This window comes from Lissotriton helveticus, chromosome 2_1, assembly GCF_964261635.1.
Source record: "Lissotriton helveticus chromosome 2_1, aLisHel1.1, whole genome shotgun sequence".
Lineage (NCBI taxonomy): Eukaryota > Metazoa > Chordata > Amphibia > Caudata > Salamandridae > Lissotriton > Lissotriton helveticus.
The window spans coordinates 1,975,689,739-1,975,715,928 of NC_136059.1; the positions used below are offsets into that span (position 1 = coordinate 1,975,689,739).

Consider the following 26,190-nt stretch of genomic DNA (forward strand, 5'->3'; position numbering starts at 1 on the left):
TGGCGGCAGTGTTTCAACTGACGTCAGAGACAGAAGACACCTGCAGGCAAAGCTGCCTATCATCGGCATACTGGTGCACTGCTTTCCCTTATTTCAATTTGCTATACACAATAGTTACAGCTACTTCTGCCTTTCACTGCCAGCAGCTCTGTGCGGTGTGCTGCAACCTGCAGGAAAAGAGTGTGAAATAGCCAAATCCTTCCTGCAGCTACCAATCTGTGCTATTTTGAAACAAATGATCCCTGAAGGGACAACTTTAATTTTTGATAGCAAATTTTATTTCAGGTAAAAATAACATAACTAGTAAATGCGCAGTATCTTGAAGTATTTAGAAGTTCCCCTTAATAGGTCTATGCTAGAATTTATCATACCATTGGTAGTGTCATAGAAGTTAACCGGAAATCAGGCAACAATGAATAATTAGTAGTGACCAACAAATTTTACATCAGAGAGGAAATATTGTTAGGGATCGTTCATTACAACTACATCCAAAACATGGATTTTGAAATTATAACTAACTGCTCAATCGATTTGAGTCTTACTGGCGCTGTGATAACATATTGCAAGATGCTGTCAACTACAGGGATATATTTATCTCAGAACTGAAGATGCAATTAACTGCAATTCAAATGATGTGAAAGAATATCCAATAGAATAAAGACTTGGAGGATTCACAAGTTTGCATGTGAGAGTATGATAAGGATGGGCAAATCATAGACTGGTTTGAGTTTTGAAGGTGAACATCTAGATTCTCCAATAAAGTTCGCTCACGGTTAATGGTATTGGTATTTTTCAGAGCAATGTTTCTGCACTATTAAAGGTATCATGACCATATCCACCATGTGCAAATGCAAATTCTATTGTCTCTCATCCAATTAGATAAAATGATCTTGATAACCATAGCCCAGAGGCTATTAGTAATATGTAGTTTGTTAAAATCTGGAATAGCATGGATTCTTAAACAGGCTATGGGTCTGGTTTAGAGTTTGGCAGATGGATTTTTCTCCAGCCACGGCGAGGGTACTACGCCTGGCAAATTCAGAGATATTCACTGGTCCATCTGACATCTCTTGCATTTCCAGGAACCACCATCATGGCAATTACTATAAATGAATTGCAAATTTGACAAATGGCTCCATTAAAATGATGGAGCCATATGTCAAACGTTCAACCTTTATTTATTTATTTATTTTAAGTGGGATTCTGTTTTTGAAAATAAAAAAAGCAATGACCCATTTGCCAGGGGATTTTTCTTCCAAGACGTGGGAGGCATTTTGCAGTTTTTGCTTCCCCTTATCGCCAGGTTTAATCTGGTGTTGACACACAATGAAAAATTGCCTTTTTTCCTCCCACTCAAAATAGAGTGGGAGGAGAAATCACGAAAGCTCTGTTAGCCATTAGTCTGTTGGGTCATCAGAGGTGTATGTCAGCGGCAGAAACTGAGCAGTGTCTGCCATCGAAATAGTGGAGGTCCGTCCATATTCTTAATAAGGTGGGCAGACCTTCAGTTCGGTGGATAGGGTACTCTACCACTGCTGCAACGAAGTACCCTCTCCACCAAACCCTAAATCGGGCCCTAAGACTGGATTCAGGCTTAAAATACTAATGATTTCTTTCAAAACTTTTAACCAAAATGATAAAATACATTTATATTTAGCATGAGGTGGGGTACGTTCCCCCTTTTTCCATACAGTGCCAACATCTATCAGTATAGGTGAGCAATAGCTTGTGCATCCTTGCTGGTGGCCATGATATTCATGAACACTACTAAACCTGGTTTTAGCTGATAGAGAAATATTGCCCTTGAACCTGGACAGTTAAATCAGAACCATTGATTGCTATTCAATGTACCAAATTTTCTTGAGTGATAATCTGATCCTATGTGTTCAATGTCTTCCTAGGCTGCCATAGCGGTCTAGTTTTTTTTGCAAAACTGATTTTATTCATCAAATGACACGTATACAGCAGGGCTCTGTAACCCAGAGACATCTGCACAATAAATGCAAAGCATCCTGCATTTGATAGTTCAATAATAAGATCCAGAAGAAATGGAAAGCTATACAGATGAAAAAACCCATATGCAAACCCCATCCAACAAACCCCAACCTCCTAGTTACACTTACGGTCTCCCACATAAAACCTTGCTGTGCCCTTGCACTACCATCACACATTCCTAGAAACTAAAATGAAAGAAGCTACTGCTTCCACTTGCAGGGAAATATGAAACAATATGTAGGGGCCCGCTGCATCATCCAGCTCCAGTAACAGGCCCAGGTAGTCTGCCCACCGCTTCCAAACCTTATAGTGTTTCTGCGGGCAACCTCTTGCGGTGAATATTGGAAGTTCCAAGCCCATATAGAAGTCCAGACCCCTCTTCTAGACCGACACTGAGGGCGGCACCGGTGCCTTCCATGCCCTAGCAATGTCTCTCTTTACCAGAGTAAACCCCAGCAGCATAAGATGGCGTTTATAGATGTTACCCCCAATCCCCTCCATGACATGCAACAGCACTAATTTCGGCGAGTGAGGCAGATCCCAGCCCAACACCTCAGAAAGGCAGGTTAGTATCTCCCTCCGGAACCGTGACAGGGAGAGACAATGCCAAATTGTGTGCATCAGGGTCCTTTCCTCCCGCTCACACCGAAAACATATAGGGGAAGGCCTCCAGACCCGCCCTCCATAACCGGACCAGGTAAAAAAGACCCTGTGAAGATATTTGAACTGGACCAGGCACAGGCGAGTCACTATGGCCGCCCCCATCGGGGAGGCCAGGGCCTCCGTCAAGACCTCCTCATCCAGTGTGCCAACATCCCCCTCCCAGGCCTCTTTTAGCTTTTGCAGCGTAGGGGAGCTATGAGTGACTAGGAACTGATAAATCTTAGAGATTTTATGATCCTGAAGATACCCCATAAATACCTTTGCTTCTATTGGGCTGAACTCTGCCAGGGACTCCAATCCCACCAGACAGGGAGAGAGGGTGTGTCAAAACTGGAGATATTTTTAGAATTGGGTTCTCTGCATTTGAAAATCTTTCTGCAAATCTTGAAAGGACTTCAGGATCGGCCCCCTCATGACATCCCCCAGGGTAGAGATACCAATATTGTCCCAGCCACGAAACCCTGCCAGCATAGCTAATTGTGGCAGGCAACCTTTATTCCATAGGGGGGTCTCCCGTGTCAACTTATTCCACCACCCTATCCTCCGTACAGCCTGTCGCCAGATTCAGAAAACCACTTGAATTGCGGATGGTAGGGATCTACGTACCGGTGCTGAATACAGAATCATATGTAAGAAGAGATCCCCCATAAGACGCCGCTCCGCAGCGGAAGCAGGGTAATTTCTGTCCCCATACCACCAATCATTTTGAACGAATAAATGAGAGGCCATGTAATATGACAGTATATCAGAGGTCACCAGTCCTCCACAGGACGTAGAGAGAAAGCCCCTCCTGCCCACAGAAACTGACCCAACGCTGCATTGACCTGCCTAAACCATCTAGGAGGGATCGGATATGTGTGATTCTGCAGTTGATACAGTAAATGGGGAAGAGAGACCATCTTAAAAATGGCCGACTGACCATAGATCGACAACGGCATATGGGACCATGTCTTAAGATCCTCCCGGACGCGCTCCCAGACCGGAACCAGATTCCTTTCCCGCGCCACAGTGAGTGAGTCCGATAAAAACACCCCAAGGTACTTCATCCTGCCAGTAACATGCCGAACCGAGGAGGCCCAGGCGCCCAGTCCCAATGCATCCCCCAGGGGCCACAAGGTAGACTTACTGGGGTTCATGTAGAGACCCGAAGATTCCCCAAAGATTTGCATAATCCGAAGCAGCCGTGGCCCCATCCGGTTCACATCCATGAGAAAGAATAAAACATCATTGACGTAGAGCGCAATACGATCTGACAGTTCGTTCGCCCATTCGAAGCCAGATACCTGCGCATCCTTACGTACCCAGGCAGCCAAAGGTTCCATCGCCAGGGCAAACAAATATGGAGACAGCGGACAGCCCTGTCTGGTGCCCTGACGAAGAGAAAAGGTGGAGGAAATAGAGCCCGTAACACGTACCGATGCCGTAAAATCAGTGAAAAGCAGGGACAGGTAGGACAGAAAGTGCGGTCCAAGATTCAATCTGCCCAGGAGCGCGAAGAGATAGACCCAGCTAAGGGAATCAAATCCCTGTCCATTCCAGCCAACAATAGCGCCGCCCGAGCCCACGGATAGCCGCAACAGTGACCTGTGCTCGGCGAACATTGTGCCGGGTCGCCCGCTGGGGCATAAACCCGGATTGATCTGGGTGTACCAAGATAGAAATCTGGGACAGCAAGCGGTTGGCCAACGCCTTGGCCAAAATTTTGGCTTCTACATTTAGGAGTGAGATAAGAGGATAGGGAGCATGCTGGTCTGGAGACTGCCTGGTTTGTGAAACACTACAACCTCTGCATGTCGCCAAACCCGAGGAAGACACCCCCGCTCTCTGGACTCCTCGACCACTCTCCGGTAATGGGGTCCAAGCTGTAAAAAAAAAATACTTAAAAAATTCACAGGTGACCCAATTGTCCCTGGGGCCATTTCCGAATTAAGACCTCCCAGGGCTGCACCCAATTCCTCCTCCGTGAGTGGGAGATCAACTCAGCACTAGCCTCATCAGACAGGGCCCGAGGCGGGAGGTAATCCAAAAACTGTCCCACTACATCCTCGTGGAGAGACTCTCTGGGGGCATAAAGCTCCACAAAGTAGGTAGAGAAGCTTTCAGCAATATCCTGGGCGTCTGTGAGGGGCCTACCATCCAGGCCCACTATTCCAGGAAGGGGCTGGGAATGGAACATCCCCTGGCACAACCGATGTAACATCTTGCTAGATTTATCTGCCCATTGATAGACCCTAAGGTGGGCCTCATCCAGAAGAAGAGCTGCATAGTTCTGTTGCGCCAGCAACAGCTGCTGCTGTGCATGGTGTCTGCCAACCCCTCTACCACGAAGGTCAAGATCTGCAATAGTTGTCTCCGCTTGAAGCAGCGGCTCCCTCCCCGTCCTGCAGGCTGCTGTGCAAAAGGATATGTCTACGCCCGCATAGTGGGCTTCAGCGCTTCCCACAGAGATTCAGCCCCGAGACCGAGTATTGATCTAGCGCAGTCTCCAGACACTCCCTGTATTCTGCCTTCTGGAGGTTCCACGTGGAGAGGCGCCAACAGAAGGGCTGTTTCACCCATCCCATCTGAATCATTAGAGAAATCGATGAATGATTAGAAGCCCCCGCAAAGGATCTCCGCCCGCAACACCCTGCCAGCTGCCGCCCGAGGACCTAACAGATAGTCGAGCCAAGAGAAGGAGTCGTGAACCGCAGAGAGATACGTGTATCCCTGAGTGCTTCCGTGCATTCGGCACCAAGGGTCCACCCAATCGAGCCCAGTCACCAAGGAAGAGAGCTTCATAGTCTGGCGGGCAGTCACACTCTCCCCGAGTCTCCATCGATCCCAGGACACATCCGTTACGTCATTCCAATCGCCTCCAAACATGGACAGCCCCTCCAGCATATCTGCCCACAATGACATAAGCCTTTCTACCATGCCCCATGAGAGCGAGGGAGGTGCATAGACACAGCCAAATACTATCGGTTCCTCTCTGATCATGCCTTGCAGGAACAGGTACCGTCCCTGGGTGTCCGACCAAGTCTTAACATGTGTGTAGTGGACCCGGTGGCAAACCAGAATCGCCACCTCCCGGGACCCCCATGCAAACCCTGAGTGGAACATCTGAGCGTATCCATAACGCTGAAGGCAGAGTGCCTTAGAACCCATAAGATGTGTTTCCTGTAGCATAAGTATATCGGCATGAGCAATCTTAGCCTGCTGGAGAACCGCCCCTCATTTGATTTTATCTAATATTCCCCTGACATTCCAGCTCACTATTTGAAGAGTTCCAGGAGGTACCCAGGAACAACTAGGAAGAGCAGCCATTAAATACTCTAAAGAGATATGGTGGTGCAATGAAAAGTATGTGGTGTGTGCACAAAGGCCTAACAATTCCATAGCAAAGTGCCTCTCGTTAACAGAACCTCAAACAACCCAACACCCCCCCACCCTATACTTCAAAAATTATGAAGCATCAGTCACGGCGGGTGCTGCCTGCGGACCCCAACGGGGAGACCCGGCGCACCTCGACTAATGGATCTCCAAGTTACAGCCCAATATCGGCAGGCATCCTCTCCATGGAAAGGACCACCAGAGAAGCCGGCCTACATTTATGCCCCTACAATCCACCCAACACTGTCAAAGATATATATAGAACTGTGAACCCTCCCTCTAATAAGAAGGTCAAATTAGACTGTCCGGAGGTCAAACCAGTGCGGGAGGACGCACTGCAGGAGCGGGATCGACGCTTGGATCTGGAGCGTCTGCTGTCCTTGATCTTCAATGGAGGCTGCTTACGAGCCGACTCACTGTTGAGGAGTCGGAGTCACGCCGAGGCGGTGTATGGGGACGCAACCTCACCGTCTCATCTGTCCACTGAAACACTTCCTCTGGCGAATCATAGAAATGCGTCCGGGATCGGTACACCACCTGGAGTCGGGCCGGATACAGCAGGGCATATGGAAGCTTAAGCTCCTGGAGTCGAGCCTTGGCCGCCAAAAAGGATGGTCTCCGTTGCTGGACCAATTTCGTGTAGTCCGGAAATATCAGGATACGAGCATTATCGAATAGCAAAGGTTCCTTGGCCCTAGCCTTTTTTAAGATGATGTCTCGGTCGTGATTATTCAGCAGCTTTGCAATAACCGGCCTCGGACGGACTCCAGGCGGGGGCTTCTGCATGAGGGCTCTATGTGCACGCTGAACCACAAAACAGCGGGACAGGGAATCTGGGGGGAGCCAGCTATGGCTTTCTATTTTTGATTCCATTGCATGCCTCTTTAATGCTCCAACAGTCACTCCTAGCCTCTTCATTTAACTCTTGTAGGTTCTTTTTCATCTATACGTTCTACCTTTGCCACTGTTTTTCTTTACTTACTTTTTCCACTTTTGTGGTTCTCTCTCTCTCTCTTGCTTTGTGTCAAAGTATGATAAGGTAAAATAAGTCCTGGTCCACAGATATGAGCAATGGCGGACCCCACCTGCAGCCACTGACTCAAATTATACACCAGTAACATGACTATTTCCAATAGAAATAGTTTGCAACCAGTTAATCAATCAATCAGTCAATCATAGCATTTGTAGATATCCGTGAGGGTCTCAAGGCGATAGGGGGGGTGGGAAGCTGCTACTGTTTGAAGGTCTTCGGTCTGCCGTAGGCAGATGGGGAGGGTGGTTCGATGTCTTGGCGGCAAGGTGGGAGAATGATCTGCCACCAGCGGTCACTCTTCGAATGCGGGGGACGGTGGCGAGGGCGCGGTCTGCGGAGCGGAGCTGGCGGGTGGGGGTGTAGAGGCTGAGTCGGCTGTTGAGGTAAGCTGGTCAGGTGTTGTGGAGTGCCTTGTGTGCATGGGTGAGGAGCTTGAAGGTTATTCTCTTGTTGACAGGGAGCCAGTGCAGGTCTCTCAGGTGGAGTGTGATGTGGCTGCGGCGAGGAATGTCGACGATCAGGCGTGCAGAGCCGTTCTGGATGCGTTGGAGCCGTTTCAGGAGTTTGGCCGGGGCTCCTGCGTAGAGGGCGTTCCCGTAGTTCAGTCTACTGCTGACGAGGGCCTGGGGGACCGTCCTTCTCGTTCCGGTGGGGATCCACTTGAAGATCCTGCAGAGCATGTGGAGGGTGTTGGAGCAGGAGGAGGAGACGGCGTTGACCTGCTTCGTCATGGAGAGGGTAGAGTCGAGGATGACCCCTAGGTTGCGTGCGTGGTCGGTGGGTGTTCGGGGGTGTTCCTAGTGCAGTCGGCCACCAGGAGTCATCCCAGGCCAAGGGTGTGGATCCGAGGATGAGGACCTCCGTCTTGTCCGAGTTCAGCTTCAGTCGGCTGTTCCTCATCCAGTCGGCGACGGCATCATTCCTTCGTGGAGATTGGTTTTGACGGTGTGGGGGTCATTGGTGAGGGAGAGGATCAGCTGGGTGTCGTCAGCGTAGGAGATGATGTTGAGGTCGTGCGACGTGGGGGAGTGGTGCCATGTAGACATTGAACAACGTTGGGCTGAGGGATGAGCCTTGGGGTACGCCGCAGATGATCTCGGTGGAGCAGAAGGGGGGGAGGCGGAGGCTCTGTGTTCTGCCGGAGAGGAAGGAGGTGGTCCAGTTCAGGGCCTTCTCTTGGATTCCGGCGTCGTAGAGGCGTGTTCGTAGTGTGCGGTGGCAGACCGTGTTGAAGGCGGCTGACAGTTCCAGGAGGATGAGGGCGCGGTTTCTCTGTTGTCTAGCAGGGTCCTGATATCATTGGTGGCGGCGATGAGGGAAGTTTCAGTGCTCTGGTTGCTGCGGAATCAGGACTGGGACGGGTCCAGGATGCTGTTCTCCTTAATGAAGCTGGTCAATTGTTTGTTGACGGCCTTCTCGATTACCTTCGCCGGGAATGGGAGTACGGAGATGGGTCGGAAGTTCTCGAGGTCCTTGGGGTCCGCCTTGGGTCTCTTGAGTAAGGCGTTGATCTCTGCGTGCTTCCAGCTCTCCGGGAAGTTCGTTGTCTCAAAGGAGATGTTGATGGCTTTCGGGAGATGGGGTGCGATGGTGCTGCTGGCTTTGTTGAAGATGTGGTGTGGGCAGTGGTCTGACGGGGATCCAGAGTGGACGGTGTTCATGATCTTGATTGTGTCGTCGTCGTTGATGTTGGTCCAGGAGAGCAAGCGGCTGGTGCGGGTGTTGCTCGTGGGAGTGGGGGTCTCAGTGGTTGCCGGGGTGGGCGCGGTGTTGAAGCTGTTGTGGATGTCTGCGATCTTGCGATGGAAGAAAGTGGCCAGCGAGTTGCACAGGTCTTGTGAGGGTGGGATGTCGTTGGTGTTGGAGCTGGGGTTGGAGGACCTTTTGGCGGATCTGATGAGGTGGTGGTGTCTGCGGGTGGTGTTCTTGTGGGCTGTGTAGCTTTCCGGTGTTCTTTCACGGGTCCCGTTTTTTTTAGTTTTCGGAGGGTTTGCTTGGAGGCCTGGAGGTCTTCGGTGAACCAGCTGGCTTTCTTGCTTGTGTGGGTGTTGGAGGGCTTCTTGAGTGTGGCGAGGGTGTTGGCGCAGTCGGTGATCCACTGTCTGAGGTTGTGAGCGGCGGCGTCGGGTCGTCGGTTCTGCAGGTGTGCTCCGGGTGAGGGTGGTGGAAAGCTGGTCTTCAGTGACTTTGCTCCAGCAGCGGCGGGGCATTCGTTGGGTGCGGTGGTGCGTGGTGGGATTCCGGAAGGTGAAGTGGATGCAGCGGTGATAGGTCCAGTGGAGCTCGGTGGTGTGGTTGAAGGAGACGTGGGAGCGTGCGGAGAGCGTGTGGAGTGACGAGTTGTCTGAGCCCGAGGTTGGCGAGGTTGTCGATCAGGGTGGTGAAATTGGTGTCGTTGTTGTTCTCGAGGTGGAATTTCAGGTCCTCGAGGAGGATTTAGTCCGTGGAGGCGAGGGCGTTTGTGCTGACGAGGTCGGTGATGGAGTCGCTGAACCGTGCTCGGGGTCCGAGGGGTCTGTAGACGAGGGTTCCTCTGAGGGTGGTCTTGGGATCGGTGTGAATCTGGAAGTGCAAGTGTTCGTCGGTGCTGAGGGTGTCGTTGGTGTTGGTTGAGACTTTGAGAGTGTTCATGTGGACGTTGGTGGTATTTTTTTTTTTAAGTCTTATTTTGAATTAATCAGTCAATATAAAAGTAATTCCCTTGACAAACAATAACTCAGGAGAAGTAATAGCTATCAAGAATACTGTTTCTGTAATACTTTGTGATCAAGGTAGACAAAATGCTTGGCCTCTCTTAAAGGGCCCCCCTTCAACCTGTAACTCCACTCCTCCTCACCCACAGCATTTACAAAAGGGCAGTTCTTCAGGAAGTCTAATCAGCAGCAATTTGCTAACACAGTCTTCAGTGAATTTGTAAAGGGAACCTTTCCGCCACTGCACACTCACAGGTGTGTCTGGATCTCCATCATCCAGCCACTGGAATTCAGGATATACACGTCTACTGTCTGGGAAGCTATTTCACCTTGCATCTTATGCCAACTGAAACCAGAGGCATTGAAACACATCCCTCTTTTCTTTGTAACGAATATTGTGAGCCAAGCCTGAGGATGAACATGAGAAGACATCTGCTCTAGCATTTGCAGAATCTCCTTTATCAATAAGTACATTATTTGACCATGTATTTTCTCACATCGCTATCATTTTGAAGTTACTGCTTCCTCTGAGTGAAGCCTAAAGCTCTTGGTAACGCTCAACATATGCTTACATTATTTACAACAAGGGGTGGTGATGGACAGAGTCTCTGAATTAAGCAGAGTACTCTCACCCAGTCAAAAGATCAGGGCTAGATCCAACACCGTTTTTTAGCTCATTGCACCATCCCAGTTTCAGAACCTGGCTGTATGCAAATTAGTCTGTCCCTGGCCCAGTGCATCATGGGAACAGGGCAGACCAGACTACAAAAGCCAATTCTTACACTGGGAAGGAAACAAGCTTCCGGGGACCGGTTTCTGGCATTCCAGCCGTCTTCGGCCCGGCTTGCTTGAATCCTGATGGTGCAATGAGCAAGGGACTCACATCTGAGTATACCCTTCCACGCTTAGGGTGGACAAAATTATTTACAACAAGGGGTGGTGATGGACAGAGTCTCTGAATTAAGCAGAGTACTCTCACCCAGTCAAAAGATCAGGGCTAGATCCAACACCGTTTTTTAGCTCATTGCACCATCCCAGTTTCAGAACCTGGCTGTATGCAAATTAGTCTGTCCCTGGCCCAGTGCATCATGGGAACAGGGCAGACCAGACTACAAAAGCCAATTCTTACACTGGGAAGGAAACAAGCTTCCGGGGACCGGTTTCTGGCATTCCAGCCGTCTTCGGCCCGGCTTGCTTGAATCCTGATGGTGCAATGAGCAAGGGACTCACATCTGAGTATACCCTTCCACGCTTAGGGTGGACAAAATTATTTACAACAAGGGGTGGTGATGGACAGAGTCTCTGAATTAAGCAGAGTACTCTCACCCAGTCAAAAGATCAGGGCTAGATCCAACACCGTTTTTTAGCTCATTGCACCATCCCAGTTTCAGAACCTGGCTGTATGCAAATTAGTCTGTCCCTGGCCCAGTGCATCATGGGAACAGGGCAGACCAGACTACAAAAGCCAATTCTTACACTGGGAAGGAAACAAGCTTCCGGGGACCGGTTTCTGGCATTCCAGCCGTCTTCGGCCCGGCTTGCTTGAATCCTGATGGTGCAATGAGCAAGGGACTCACATCTGAGTATACCCTTCCACGCTTAGGGTGGACAAAATTATTTACAACAAGGGGTGGTGATGGACAGAGTCTCTGAATTAAGCAGAGTACTCTCACCCAGTCAAAAGATCAGGGCTAGATCCAACACCGTTTTTTAGCTCATTGCACCATCCCAGTTTCAGAACCTGGCTGTATGCAAATTAGTCTGTCCCTGGCCCAGTGCATCATGGGAACAGGGCAGACCAGACTACAAAAGCCAATTCTTACACTGGGAAGGAAACAAGCTTCCGGGGACCGGTTTCTGGCATTCCAGCCGTCTTCGGCCCGGCTTGCTTGAATCCTGATGGTGCAATGAGCAAGGGACTCACATCTGAGTATACCCTTCCACGCTTAGGGTGGACAAAATTATTTACAACAAGGGGTGGTGATGGACAGAGTCTCTGAATTAAGCAGAGTACTCTCACCCAGTCAAAAGATCAGGGCTAGATCCAACACCGTTTTTTAGCTCATTGCACCATCCCAGTTTCAGAACCTGGCTGTATGCAAATTAGTCTGTCCCTGGCCCAGTGCATCATGGGAACAGGGCAGACCAGACTACAAAAGCCAATTCTTACACTGGGAAGGAAACAAGCTTCCGGGGACCGGTTTCTGGCATTCCAGCCGTCTTCGGCCCGGCTTGCTTGAATCCTGATGGTGCAATGAGCAAGGGACTCACATCTGAGTATACCCTTCCACGCTTAGGGTGGACAAAATTATTTACAACAAGGGGTGGTGATGGACAGAGTCTCTGAATTAAGCAGAGTACTCTCACCCAGTCAAAAGATCAGGGCTAGATCCAACACCGTTTTTTAGCTCATTGCACCATCCCAGTTTCAGAACCTGGCTGTATGCAAATTAGTCTGTCCCTGGCCCAGTGCATCATGGGAACAGGGCAGACCAGACTACAAAAGCCAATTCTTACACTGGGAAGGAAACAAGCTTCCGGGGACCGGTTTCTGGCATTCCAGCCGTCTTCGGCCCGGCTTGCTTGAATCCTGATGGTGCAATGAGCAAGGGACTCACATCTGAGTATACCCTTCCACGCTTAGGGTGGACAAAATTATTTACAACAAGGGGTGGTGATGGACAGAGTCTCTGAATTAAGCAGAGTACTCTCACCCAGTCAAAAGATCAGGGCTAGATCCAACACCGTTTTTTAGCTCATTGCACCATCCCAGTTTCAGAACCTGGCTGTATGCAAATTAGTCTGTCCCTGGCCCAGTGCATCATGGGAACAGGGCAGACCAGACTACAAAAGCCAATTCTTACACTGGGAAGGAAACAAGCTTCCGGGGACCGGTTTCTGGCATTCCAGCCGTCTTCGGCCCGGCTTGCTTGAATCCTGATGGTGCAATGAGCAAGGGACTCACATCTGAGTATACCCTTCCACGCTTAGGGTGGACAAAATTATTTACAACAAGGGGTGGTGATGGACAGAGTCTCTGAATTAAGCAGAGTACTCTCACCCAGTCAAAAGATCAGGGCTAGATCCAACACCGTTTTTTAGCTCATTGCACCATCCCAGTTTCAGAACCTGGCTGTATGCAAATTAGTCTGTCCCTGGCCCAGTGCATCATGGGAACAGGGCAGACCAGACTACAAAAGCCAATTCTTACACTGGGAAGGAAACAAGCTTCCGGGGACCGGTTTCTGGCATTCCAGCCGTCTTCGGCCCGGCTTGCTTGAATCCTGATGGTGCAATGAGCAAGGGACTCACATCTGAGTATACCCTTCCACGCTTAGGGTGGACACAATTATTTACAACAAGGGGTGGTGATGGACAGAGTCTCTGAATTAAGCAGAGTACTCTCACCCAGTCAAAAGATCAGGGCTAGATCCAACACCGTTTTTTAGCTCATTGCACCATCCCAGTTTCAGAACCTGGCTGTATGCAAATTAGTCTGTCCCTGGCCCAGTGCATCATGGGAACAGGGCAGACCAGACTACAAAAGCCAATTCTTACACTGGGAAGGAAACAAGCTTCCGGGGACCGGTTTCTGGCATTCCAGCCGTCTTCGGCCCGGCTTGCTTGAATCCTGATGGTGCAATGAGCAAGGGACTCACATCTGAGTATACCCTTCCACGCTTAGGGTGGACAAAATTATTTACAACAAGGGGTGGTGATGGACAGAGTCTCTGAATTAAGCAGAGTACTCTCACCCAGTCAAAAGATCAGGGCTAGATCCAACACCGTTTTTTAGCTCATTGCACCATCCCAGTTTCAGAACCTGGCTGTATGCAAATTAGTCTGTCCCTGGCCCAGTGCATCATGGGAACAGGGCAGACCAGACTACAAAAGCCAATTCTTACACTGGGAAGGAAACAAGCTTCCGGGGACCGGTTTCTGGCATTCCAGCCGTCTTCGGCCCGGCTTGCTTGAATCCTGATGGTGCAATGAGCAAGGGACTCACATCTGAGTATACCCTTCCACGCTTAGGGTGGACAAAATTATTTACAACAAGGGGTGGTGATGGACAGAGTCTCTGAATTAAGCAGAGTACTCTCACCCAGTCAAAAGATCAGGGCTAGATCCAACACCGTTTTTTAGCTCATTGCACCATCCCAGTTTCAGAACCTGGCTGTATGCAAATTAGTCTGTCCCTGGCCCAGTGCATCATGGGAACAGGGCAGACCAGACTACAAAAGCCAATTCTTACACTGGGAAGGAAACAAGCTTCCGGGGACCGGTTTCTGGCATTCCAGCCGTCTTCGGCCCGGCTTGCTTGAATCCTGATGGTGCAATGAGCAAGGGACTCACATCTGAGTATACCCTTCCACGCTTAGGGTGGACAAAATTATTTACAACAAGGGGTGGTGATGGACAGAGTCTCTGAATTAAGCAGAGTACTCTCACCCAGTCAAAAGATCAGGGCTAGATCCAACACCGTTTTTTAGCTCATTGCACCATCCCAGACATTTTTTCTCACTTTAAATCCACGAGCTGACGATCTGACGTGGCTGGACCCCTCAAAAATACCTAACATGGCACAATGTTCAAAAGTAAATAATGTTTCTTTCCGCATTCTTGCATCCTCAAACTGCATGCTGTCTCAAAAATATTCTCTACATTCCTTAAATCTGAGCATGAGAAGCTGGGTTTTTATTCAAACTTCTGATTGTCGCCTCTCCTTTTTTTTCCCCCTTCAAATGTCCCTCCTCTCTCTCTGATCACAACCAATGCTGACACATGCAGGTGTGCCTCATTCTCTACAAGGTTTTTCTGCAATTTCTCAGAATTCAGTACAGGATCACAATCTCTCCTCCTTCCTCTGAAATTCATACCCATGCAACCTACAAATACCTAATCTCCTCTAACTCGTCTATCAATCCCACCAACAATGTGCATGAGCTCACATAACTCCCACTAATGAGCACAACTAACCCCTTTTAATTTAGTCCCCCCATAACGAAACTGGAATGACTGCATGGATGGCTTGCTTGAGGGCACAGGGCTAATCCCAATAACATTGACTAACTACTAACCTTGGGTTGTGGAGCAGCGTGGTGCCAAGAGTAAAGCAATTCAACACCTTGTCACCAAAAATGCAATTACAAATACAATCATTAGATGTAGTGTCAATGTTATATATGTTAGTTACTATGTCTCAGATCCACAGGGATTCATTTTTCAGAGATCAAGCCAATATCTGGAGTTTTACTGATATTAATTAACGCCGTAACCGCGATGGTTTTTCCGCCGCGGTGCGGGCGTTCTAAAGGGTGGGAGGGGCCACATCGGCCGTTGGAAGGAAGGGGTTGAAATTCATTAATTGTTGTTTTCTATTTAGTGGCCAAATTGTGGATGAGAGTTTACCCAGGATACGGATACATCTTTGAGTAGTCGGATTTTAGTGAAGAAGGTCCACTAAGGAAGGTAGTATTTCAAGATGATTTATTTCATGACGATAACAGGTAGTAAGGTACAGGACATCATATAGTTATGTGGTAGATCAGAGCCCCACCAGGAGCTGCCTGTCAGCTGCTCAGCCCATGACCAACTGTCTCTCTGCCTCTCTCAGTCCCAACATTCCGAGGCATCATCAGACTACAACATTCTAATGAGTCAGAGCACAGGCACTGGCAGAGAAGGGCTGGTAAAACACCTTACAGTATAATATGCAGGATACTACATATCCCCTTTCGTTCTAACCGAAGCATTAAACCACTACGTGAATAACAACTAGCGAGAGAGAACCAAGGAAGAGATAACAAGGAAGAATAGCAGAGGAACAGAAACAACAACAAGGAAAGGTGTAAGCAAAGCAGTGTGAAGAGACAGGTGGAAGGAAATGAGGAGTAGGAAGAGAAGAGTAAAGCGGAAACCGATAGAGATAACACAGACTCACGGACATAGAAAAGATGAGGGTAAAATGAGTAATCAGAAAATGGAAACAGCAAGAAGGGGCAGAAGAACTCACACGCACCAAGGACTAAACCCCGAACATACCCACTGGCCAGGCAGGCAGGAAGGGAAGAAAGAACAAGGCACGATGGAAAACTGGCACCAGCCTCCACACAGACAAAGGAAATAGGGAGTAACAGATTTCCTCCGGAACAGGGAAGGAAAGAGTAAAAAAGAACGAAAGAAAGCTAGGAGGCAAAAGACGACAAGAAGACGTGTAGATCCAGAAACCAGGGATGGCAATGAGAATGACACCACGAGGAAAGCTGGATGAATAGGAAAACAGAGAAGAGGCAAAGTAGATACATACAGGATGACTACAACTTCTCTCTGTTTCAATAAACAGAATAAATACAATTTAAATGTAGCATTGCGTTATTCAAAACAGCAAAATTACAAAATGTAAATAGACAATATCAGTCATAAGGACTAAAACCCATGACCGTCCTCTACTCCTATGTAAGAGTGTGAGGAGCACTGTAAATGGGACTGAAACCCATGTGACGCCCTATGTAGGGTGACCATGTAAATGTAAATGGGACTGTAACCCATAATAAGCCCTGTGTGAGGGTAAAATGTAAATGGGACTGTGACCCATAATACGCCCTGTGTGAGGGTAAAATGTAAATGGGACTGTGACCCATAATAAGCACTATGTGAGGGTAAAATGTAAATTTACATGGGACTGTAACCCATAACACTGTTCCCTGTGTGAGGATACTCGTGTAAAAGTAGAAGGGACTGTGACCCTAGCTACGGTGCCCTTGTAAGGCTAAAATTCGTATGTTACCTATGTAGGCAAATGTATATGGGCAAATGGGGCTAGAACCCATTCCCATCCCTTTGTAGGGTAAAAATAATGTGAACAGGCACATATATGTGGGCAAACGGGGAAACACCCATTCCCACCCCTGTGTAGGGAAATATCTTTTGACATTAATAAAGATGCAAATAATGCATAGTTTTTTCCTCTTATTTTTTTTTATGCTAATGGGGCTAGAACCCATAGCTATCATTTTTCAATGTAAGATAACGTGCCATCATATATCACTACACATTTTTATTACAATTTAGAAAATAGGTGTGTGTGTGTCACCATCGTCTTGTGACACTTACCAGAAAATACAGCAGACATTTTAATGTGAAAAGCTCTCCAAGTTTCAAAAGTAATCTGCCAGTCTATGTGAGCTCAAAAATCACAGGCACAATAGAATTTAAGCGTGTCTGCTAAACATCTTTTTCCTTGTTCTTTGAATGTGCCAGAGCAAAAACAGAACTCTTTGAAAAGTCCCCATGTTCAATAGTTAATCGCGCAAAATTAAACAGCTCACCAATGCTCCTAAAGTGTCTCTGAATCTGAAATGAAGTATGAATACACCGACGAGTTCCACGGCGATCTGCCAAAGTCCACTGCATGTAACGATGATGCCACAGCAGAAGATTAATCATTGCGCCATCTGTAGCCTGAAGTGCACAAGGAATTAGGCTATTATTTAAAAATTTGCTAACATTCGTGCCAAGAATTTTCAATTCTATTAAGGACAGGAGGCGAGGATTATGCTTTCTCTATTTCTTTACTGAGAAACAGCAGCCAATCAGAACACAGTAAAGACGAAAAACTACAATACCCATGGATACTCTGGTATTATAAATAGGGTCACAGAGGTCATAACTTCCTCTTTCTTGTCCAAAAACAGTTAAGTCACAAATTCAAAAATGAAGAAGGAAAAACCAAGGGTCCATAAAGAACATCCGGCCGGCGAGCAAGCAGGAAAATCCAAGAACCAGGGGAACGAGCCACAGCAGTAGTTGCAGACGCCGGATCCAGAGCTCATTTGAGATCGGAACCTGAAATGGTAAACCAAAGTCGTAATACCTACACCCAAACTGAAGAAGGTCAAAATGTCAAGAGAGGGCGGGACACATTGCATTACATTTCATAACAGAGACATATGTAAGTCAGCACAGAACAGCATATGAATGCAATATGAGGTAGAATAGCAAGGGTGGGATAATCCTCGCCTCCTGTCCTTAATAGAATTGAAAATTCTTGGCACGAATGTTAGCAAATTTTTAATTCTATGGCAGGACGGAGGCTCCGATTATGCTTGCTTAAAGCCGAGCCACCACAACAGAAGCAACATCAACAATTGGTTTAAAATAAAAAGTTTTGAACACAGATTCAGATGACCAGTCCGCAGCCTTCATGATGTCATGAAGGCTAGCACCCATTGAAAAAGCCTTTGAAGCCATCGCTCCTCTAGCGGAATGAGCACCAAACAAACTAACATCAATGCCCGCCTCCTGCATGAGCCAACGAACCCAACGTGCCAAAGACGCAGGAGTAACAGGTTTGAAGGGCTTCTGCAAACCAATAAGAAGTTGACCTTGTAAATCATTTCGTAAAGATGCAGTGCTTACCTCATAATCCTTGAGACATTGGACTACACACAATTGAGGATTGTGGGGAAAAGAAGGATAAGAAACAGAAGAGGTATTACACTTTGTCCTTCTGGAAAGAACAAAAGTGACACCTTCCGGTGAAAAAGTTCGACGGGCAAGATCCAAAGCACGCACATCAGAAACTCGTTTACAAGATATCAAACATAGAAGCATAGTCAGCTTTGCAGAAAGTTGTTTACGAGTCAGGAACAAATTGGAGGGCCAAGACGACAGGAATCTCAGAACCACAGACACATCCCATAAGGCAACGTACTTGGGACAAGGAGGTTTTACCATCCTAATGCCTTTAAGTAATTTAGAAATCAAGGGATGTTCACCCGCAGGTTTGCCATCAACCGGAACATGACCTGCCGAAATGGCCGAGCGGAAATTGTTGACAGTTCTATAAGCCAACCCCGAAGAGGCCAGAGAAGGCAAAAAATTACTAATTAGACCGAGAGCCGCTGATATGGGATCCACTGACCGTTGTGAGCACCAAGCACACCAACGCTTCCAACAGGACGCATAACGCTTGCGTGTGTTGGGGGCCCAAACGTCATTGATAAATCGGGTAGATTCTCCCGATAGTCCCGGGACTTGCCAGCGTCCCCCGAAATCCTCCAAGCCACCAACAGAAGTTGATCCGATAAAATCAGAGGGTGAGGATTGTGCAGAGGATCCAACAGGAGGTTCCACAGAAGTGGAAGGATGAACGGTGTCGAGCAACTCATCTCCAGAAGAACTGGAAACCACGCTTGTGCCCTCCAAAGAGGGGTGATCAGAATGAGCTCCGAAGAGAACAGACGTACCCGGGCAAGAACCCGGGGAATCAACATGAAAGGAGGGAAGGCATAGCATAGGGACAGAGGCCAAGGCTGGAGAAAGGCATCCGTCGCCAGGGCCTCCGGATCCGGGCGCCAGCTGAAGAATAGGGGAAGCTGGGCGTTCAGTCGGGATGCGAATAGGTCCAGTTGACAGGACCCCCAGAGGAGAGTCAATTTCCGAAAGACCCGAGGATGAAGCCTCCAGTCGCTGAAGTCTCGGAGGTGACGAGAATTCCAGTCCGCAATCAGATTGCAAGAACCCGGCAGATATTCTGCAATAACCGTGATCCTGCGTTGCAGACATAGGTGCCAAAAATCTTTCGCAATCTCCGAAAGCAGCTTGGACTTGGTCCCCCCCAGTTTGTTCACATACCGAACTGCAGAGATGTTGTCCATCCTGAGAAGAATGCAGCAATTCGTTTGCTGAGGGGAGAGGCACCGAATTGCAAAGGAACCCGCAAGAAGTTCCAGGCAATTGATGTGGAGAGACAGTTCCTCTTGTGACCAACGACCCCCCGTCGACACAGAACCGCATCGGGCTCCCCAACCCCAGAGGCTGGCATCGGACTCGATCACAACATCGGGGGTGTTCCCAAACAACACCCTGCCGTTCCAGGATTCCATGTGGTCCAACCACGACAACATCTCCGTGCGAGCATCCTCCGATTGAGGAACATGATCCGAGTAACGCAGACCCTTCTGAAGATGCCGAATCTTGAGGCGCTGAAGCGCCCGATAATGCAGAGGACCCGGAAAGATCGCCTGAATGGAGGAGGACAGAAGACCCACAATGCGGGCCACGGAACGCAAGGAAACAGTCTGTTTGGCAAGAAGGAGACGTAAGTCCCTCTTGATAGCCCTGATTTTCTGCCCGGGAAGAAGGAGTTGACAAGAGATAGAATCGATCCGAAAACCCAGGAAATCCATCGACTGAGATGGAATAAAGTCGGATTTTTGAGGATTCACCAGGAAACCCAAAGATTGTAACAGATCGATGGACCATTGCAAATGTGAACAAAGAAGAATGGGACATTGAGCCAAGAGAAGGACATCGTCCAAATAGACAATCAGACGGACTCCGCGAGACCTCAGAGACTCCATCACCGGACGGAGAAGCTTCGTGAAGCACCACGGAGCCGAGGAAAGACCGAAGGGGAGAACTTTGTACTTGTACCAAGTTCCCAGCCATTGAAACTGAAGATAGCGACGATGAGGGGCAAAAATTGGCACTGAGAGATAAGCATCTTTGAGATCTAGACGAACCATCCAGTCTCCCTCTTGCAGTAAGTCTCGCAGAAGATGAATGCCCTCCATTTTGAAATGGCGGTAGACTACTCCGCCGTTGAATTCCTTCAAGTTGAGGACCAAACGAGACCCCCCCCTTTTTTCTGAACCAGAAAAACGTTGCTGACGAAACCCTTGGGATGAGGAGACGTCTGAGCAATGGCTCCTTTTGACAGAAGAGAGGCGATCTCTGCGGAGATAACCTCTTGATCTTGTAGGGAAAAAACAAGAGGACGCGGCCGAAGATGCTGGAGAGGGCGAGAGTAAAACTCGATCTTGAACCCCTGCACCGTTTACAGCACCCAGGCATCTTTGGAGATCAATTGCCAATTGTGGAGAAAAAATTGAACTCTGCCCCCCAAAATCACATCTGAAGCTAGAATCAAGCTCACCTGAGGCGGAATCTGGACGACCTCCTTGGTTACCGTTGTAACCACCTTTTCTGAAGTTGCCTCCACCCTTTTTGGAAGGATAGAAAGAAGACTTGGTGCCAGAATAGGACTGGTTGCCACGCTGGGACTTATTGCCTCGTTGCGAGGCCTGCTCAGCTCCACGGCCGGACGAACGTCCCCTTCGTCCGGCCCTGCCAAAAAGTGGACGAAAAGCTCGTCGGAGATTGCGTTGGGCCTTGTCCAGCCCACTGAAGGTGGAGACGAACTTTGTCAATTCCTTGAGGAAAGGTGCTCCGAAAAGTAAGCCTTGAGCCCGAGGACCAGATTCAGAGGAAGCCAGGTCCGTCAATCTAGGGTCTAGTTTCATGAGAATAGAACGGCGTCGTTCCGATGAAAGAGCGCAGTTCGCATTGCCAAGAATGCACACGGCGCGTTCGGACCACCCAACCAACTCGTCCGGGTCAAGTAAAGCACCGGATTCTTTGGCGCGATAGGCCATATCCAGGATTTTGGTGAGGGGTCCCAGCAGATCCAAAAGTTTGTCTTGACACGAACGCCAAGAACGATCCAAACCCTTAGTAGGATCCTTGGAATACTTCTTCATGTAGGTTATCATAGTGGGATCCACGTCAGGAGTAAAGGCCAACTTGTTAGAAAGATCAGGACGAGGGCACTCAGAGCGCAAACGCGCCCGCACCTCCTTCTCAAAAGGGGTGCGAATATGATCCTGTATATAATCAGCGACCTCAGGAGAGGGCAACCAAGAAGAAGAGTTCGGATGCACTATATCTGCTGGATCAAAAGTCAATACCTGAGGAGTAGCGGGGGCATCCACATAGTGTTCCTTCCTGGATTTCTTGGAAGGAGGCGGCCTCGCCGGTTCAGAAGAGGAAGAGGAAGAAGATGAACCATCATCTGAAGCTGAAGAAGGAGAATCACGGGTAGGAGCAGAGCGTTTTTTAGCCCGTGGCGCTGATGATAAAGACTTCGCCAATTTTACAAAGTCCGAACGATGTGGGTTCTTAGGCGACTTACCCCTGCGCCCAGAGGAAGGAGGCAGCCAGCCCTGCTGGGCAGCATAGTCAGATAAATGTTTTTTCAATGGCGCAATCGCCTGAAACAGAGCCTGTCCCATTAAATCATCCATGGATGCAGAGGGTTCCCCCTCAGTATAGGAGCCATATTCCTCCTCATCATAATAATCAGCCATAACTTGATATAGAACTAGAAGTGCCCACAATGAGAAGGAACGAAGTTCCAAGAGTTAAAGGCCAAAGCCAAATTTGGGGGAGTGGAACCCCTAATGCAAGCAAGAAAACACAAACCTGACAAGCAGGGTATAATGCAGTTGAAAGTGGAGGGAGGGCTTGCACCTCAAAACAATTTGTCCCACTCTAGGCAGAGCCTATGCGAGTATTTTACAACCCCTGCAATTCAGAAGGCAAGAGGGGCGTAATAGGGCTCAAGCGGCTGGCAGAACAGGGCACGGCAAAGTAGAAACCATGAATTCCGGTAACATGTACAATGGGACCCCCTCAAATAAGCAAATGTGGCCAAGGAACAGAGGGGAAGAAGAATTTCTATTCTGGAGCCCTTGAACAATAATAGCTTTGTGATCTAGCTAATTGTAACCCAGTTCCTTCTTCCATCAATTCATGAGGTTTGACTGTAGTATGATTGGTAGCACGAGAGCAAGTTGTTTTGTATGACTGTCACCATGGGGTATATATATTTATTTGTTGCTTATTTTTATGATTCTATTGTGTTCTTCATGAATTTGTGTAATCAATAGATGTGTTTTCTATAGAATTGTCTGATTTATAACAATATTTATATGAATTTATATTTACAAAAAAGAGAAAAAATAAATACAATTTTTGAATGATTCCTGTTTAGAACAAACTTTTTTCTGTCACTGTTTTTTGATATTTATTGATGCATATACATAATTGAAGTATACGGCCGTTGAAGGAACTTCTTTCATCTCTAGAAACCATGAATTCCTCAAATGCCTCAGGAAATGCGAAGCGCAGCAACGCGCGTCGGCAAATACCCAAAACAAACGCTGACACGCATGCGCGCGCAGCAGCCAGCCGATAGGAGGGACGCGCGACACACGGGCGTCTCTCCAGCCCCTGTCAACCTCCCGCTCCACGGAAAACAAAGACGCGACACAGCACGTCTTGAAGAGAGGCGAACACACGCGCTCCCAGAACTAAAGGCCAAAGCCGAAAGAAAACAGTCGCGGGAGACAGAGAAAAGTAATTAACCAACGCGCCGCCAAAGCAGACAAAATGCGCGAGGAAAAACCACAAAAGCGCACAAAGCGTGGGCAATATCACAATGAAATAGCAATTGTACACAGCAAACAACAATAGTAAGGCATACAATTAAACAACAGTGAGTAATAACAATAAATGCACTTAACTGGCTGCGAAGCAGCAACGAAAGAGGAAGTTATGACCTCTGTGACCCTATTTATAATACCAGAGTATCCATGGGTATTGTAGTTTTTCGTCTTTACTGTGTTCTGATTGGCTGCTGTTTCGCAGTAAAGAAATAGAGAAAGCATAATCGGAGCCTCCGTCCTGCCATAGAATTCATTCCTGCAAGAGCAGACAATGCCATTCCTCAGAAAAGTTAAAATGAGCTAAAGGACTTAAGGTGAAATATTTTTCAAAGATGAAAATGGCGGCACGCACTGCACGTAGCTCCGGATGGCTCCCTGCACGTTCCTGCTCTCAAATTGTGCCCTAGAACCTCGGATGACGTCACAGAGGCTTCACAGAGATGAAGAGATCTGCGCAGCTCTTCTGAGAGAGGTGAGATGCGCGCGAAAGAAAAACGAACATTTTATGACAGTTAAACTGTCACAGAGCAGGCTGCAAATAATGATGCAGATTAAAAATAAGGGGGCATATGTGTAAAAAACCACATTTTTTTTTTTTGAAGAGGCAGTTAAACTGTTGAATGGACATTTCATGAAGTTATAGGCACCATCACAGCAAATGTCAAGAACAGATAACCTCAAACGTTGACCCTAACAGTATTCCACAGAGATGCGTTTACAAGCACAAGGCCAACACGATGGATGAGGTGAAAAGTTAATCTTTTAAATGTAGATGTAGCCACCCAGAGCTTCTATGTGCACAGGATTTCGTGGGGCATGAATATTCATTACTAAAATTTTGTCAGTTCACTAATGTAAGTGAGAAAAAGCTGCCTGCCCTCAGCTTAAGATTCAAATTTGATAACTTCCAACTTAGGTTTCTTACATATAGGAATTAGAACTTGAGTTAGTTTTCCTCTCAACACTGCACTACAAAACTTCCCACATTTAATTGACCATCATCTTGTAGTTGTACCCACTGTTCACCTTAGAATATAGTGGGACATCAGTCTCTCTTTAACATGACATAGTATTCGAAGATGTCCACTTCTTAACCAGGTGGCGAAGCCTGGCGGTTCGATCAGTAGCTGCCCCCTCCCCCCGCCCCAGCGTCTTGAGACCCTCACGGGTATGTAGCGCGCTTTACAAATGGTAAAGATTGATTGATTGATTGATAATATATGTAGGATAATGATTGGTATGCTTGCAAGGTTTGGTGGCTGCTTCATTAACTAATATCCACTTTATCTCTGGGCATCACTGGGCTCTAAACGGTACCAGATAACTTTAAGAAACCCAAATGACACCATTCCTTTTACATAATGTTTATTGACAGCCGTGTTGTGAATTCCGTTATACTAACGCAAAAGAATATTAGACAAGGTAGAAAATAAGCCATATGATTTTACAATTCTCAGAAACCATAAAACTTTTGGAATTGAAGTTTTTCACTTATGCTCAAAACATATCTCAGCCCTACGTTATCTTACTGCATTACATCAAATCTAAGAGTCGCCTCATTATTGTATCCCACTGATTTATTTCATGAGGTAAACATTTTTTTTTCATTTTTTAACCGTTCCATCACAGTGTGATAATTGACAAGATACGCATTACTGGATAGTGTTCACATGAAAAGCAAATTTATTCTGTAAATACAAAGAAACTTAGTCAACATAATTTCTAAGACGGGAGACTGGTGTTTGTAAAACAGTTTACATCTGAAAGGCTAAACTTGATTTACTGTGAAATAAAATATGTCGCTGTGAGATAGGGCAGCAATCGAGCATATTCCCATCACTTGAAGGGTGGGGCGGGCTTTTTTCTCAGGAGTTTCAGAGCAGGGTATACAATCATCCACTGACAAACTCCTCCATGTTTTAGAGGGTGTATAAAACTAGACTGTCCACCGAAGAAAATGTGGCTGACAAACACAAAATTGACTTAGTATTAAAGCCAAAGTAGTAGGACTATCCTGGTTTCTAATAAACATTGATTTTACAACGACAGCACACAGAGTATATCACGGTGCTTTATAACACCTCCTCGCGCCTCGATTTGTTGCAGTGCAACAAGTTTTCGCGTGATTCATGAGCATCGCAGGTGCGCCACTGGAGTTGGATACAATTTAGTGCTCAAGGCACCAACGTGAAAAAGAGAAGTTGACAGATGAAGTCTCCAATCCATCCCTTGATACGTCATGTGATTGTGGACAGATCACTTTATCTCCCTGCGTTTCGCTTAATCAACTGCACATTGCGAGCACCTGGAAAAAGGTTGCCTTGGAGCTCTGAGCCGCACAAGTAGCTTTTTCATTGCCAAACATCCAAACTCCGAAGCAGTCATTAATTTCCCCCTTCTGTTTCACAGCCCTTTATATCTCGGCACTTGCTCTGCTTTATCGAGCGCCGTAAAGCACCAGTCTGTGGCTCACAGTAATCATGGGGCAGAAAACAGTGACAGATGCACCCTTCAGAGATGCTCACGGCCTGCTCTGTCTCAATTAACACTGGACAGAAAATAATCCTGTAAAACACATTAGAGGGATGGCAGCTGGAAAACACTAGACAGGTAGACCTAGAGAATGCAACAGCTAAAGGTAATGAAGCGTCCTGCTATTCCATACTGTGCAAGTCAAAGGAGTTATAAACCAAACAGTGTGTAACACGGGTGTTTGCATCCTGGCTGCGCTGTCATTGCCTGCTGATTGTCGGACGGTCCTTAACACAGCTCCCCTAAAACGTGATGGAGGTGAATACGGCAGCCATTCCGAGTGGCGGTCAGGACAACTTCTCCTCCAGTATCGTTTTCACGAGCACAGGGTCCGCCTGGCCTTTGGTCGCTCTTTGCACGAGGCCAATGAGTTTATTCAGAACTTTCTTCTGTCCCTTTCTGATCTGGATAACCTGAAATCAGAATGTAAAGAAAAAACAAGTTACAGATATTTCAGGACTGATGACGCCACGTTTATATCTTTTGCCCTGGGGCAGCTAAAAGTGTCAGGAGCCAGAAAATGAAGAATGTTTTCCAAGACAGGCACAGTTGCATAAATATCGTCAGTGTGACAGTATTAGATATGGTGATGGGAGGAGAGTGTGTTGGCTCT

General features: G+C 47.5%; 1 protein-coding gene across 1 annotated transcript in view; it reads right to left on the reverse strand.

Annotated features, from left to right (window-relative positions):
• Positions 1–24,393: 24,393 nt before the first annotated feature.
• Positions 24,394–26,190, reverse strand: part of GATB (glutamyl-tRNA amidotransferase subunit B) — a 561,352-nt gene continuing 559,555 nt past the window's right edge. The window contains exon 13 of the mRNA XM_078676924.1: positions 24,394–25,990. Within this exon, the coding sequence (XP_078533050.1) occupies positions 25,865–25,990 (126 nt within the window). The 3' untranslated portion in view covers positions 24,394–25,864. The remainder of the gene's footprint in view (positions 25,991–26,190) is intronic.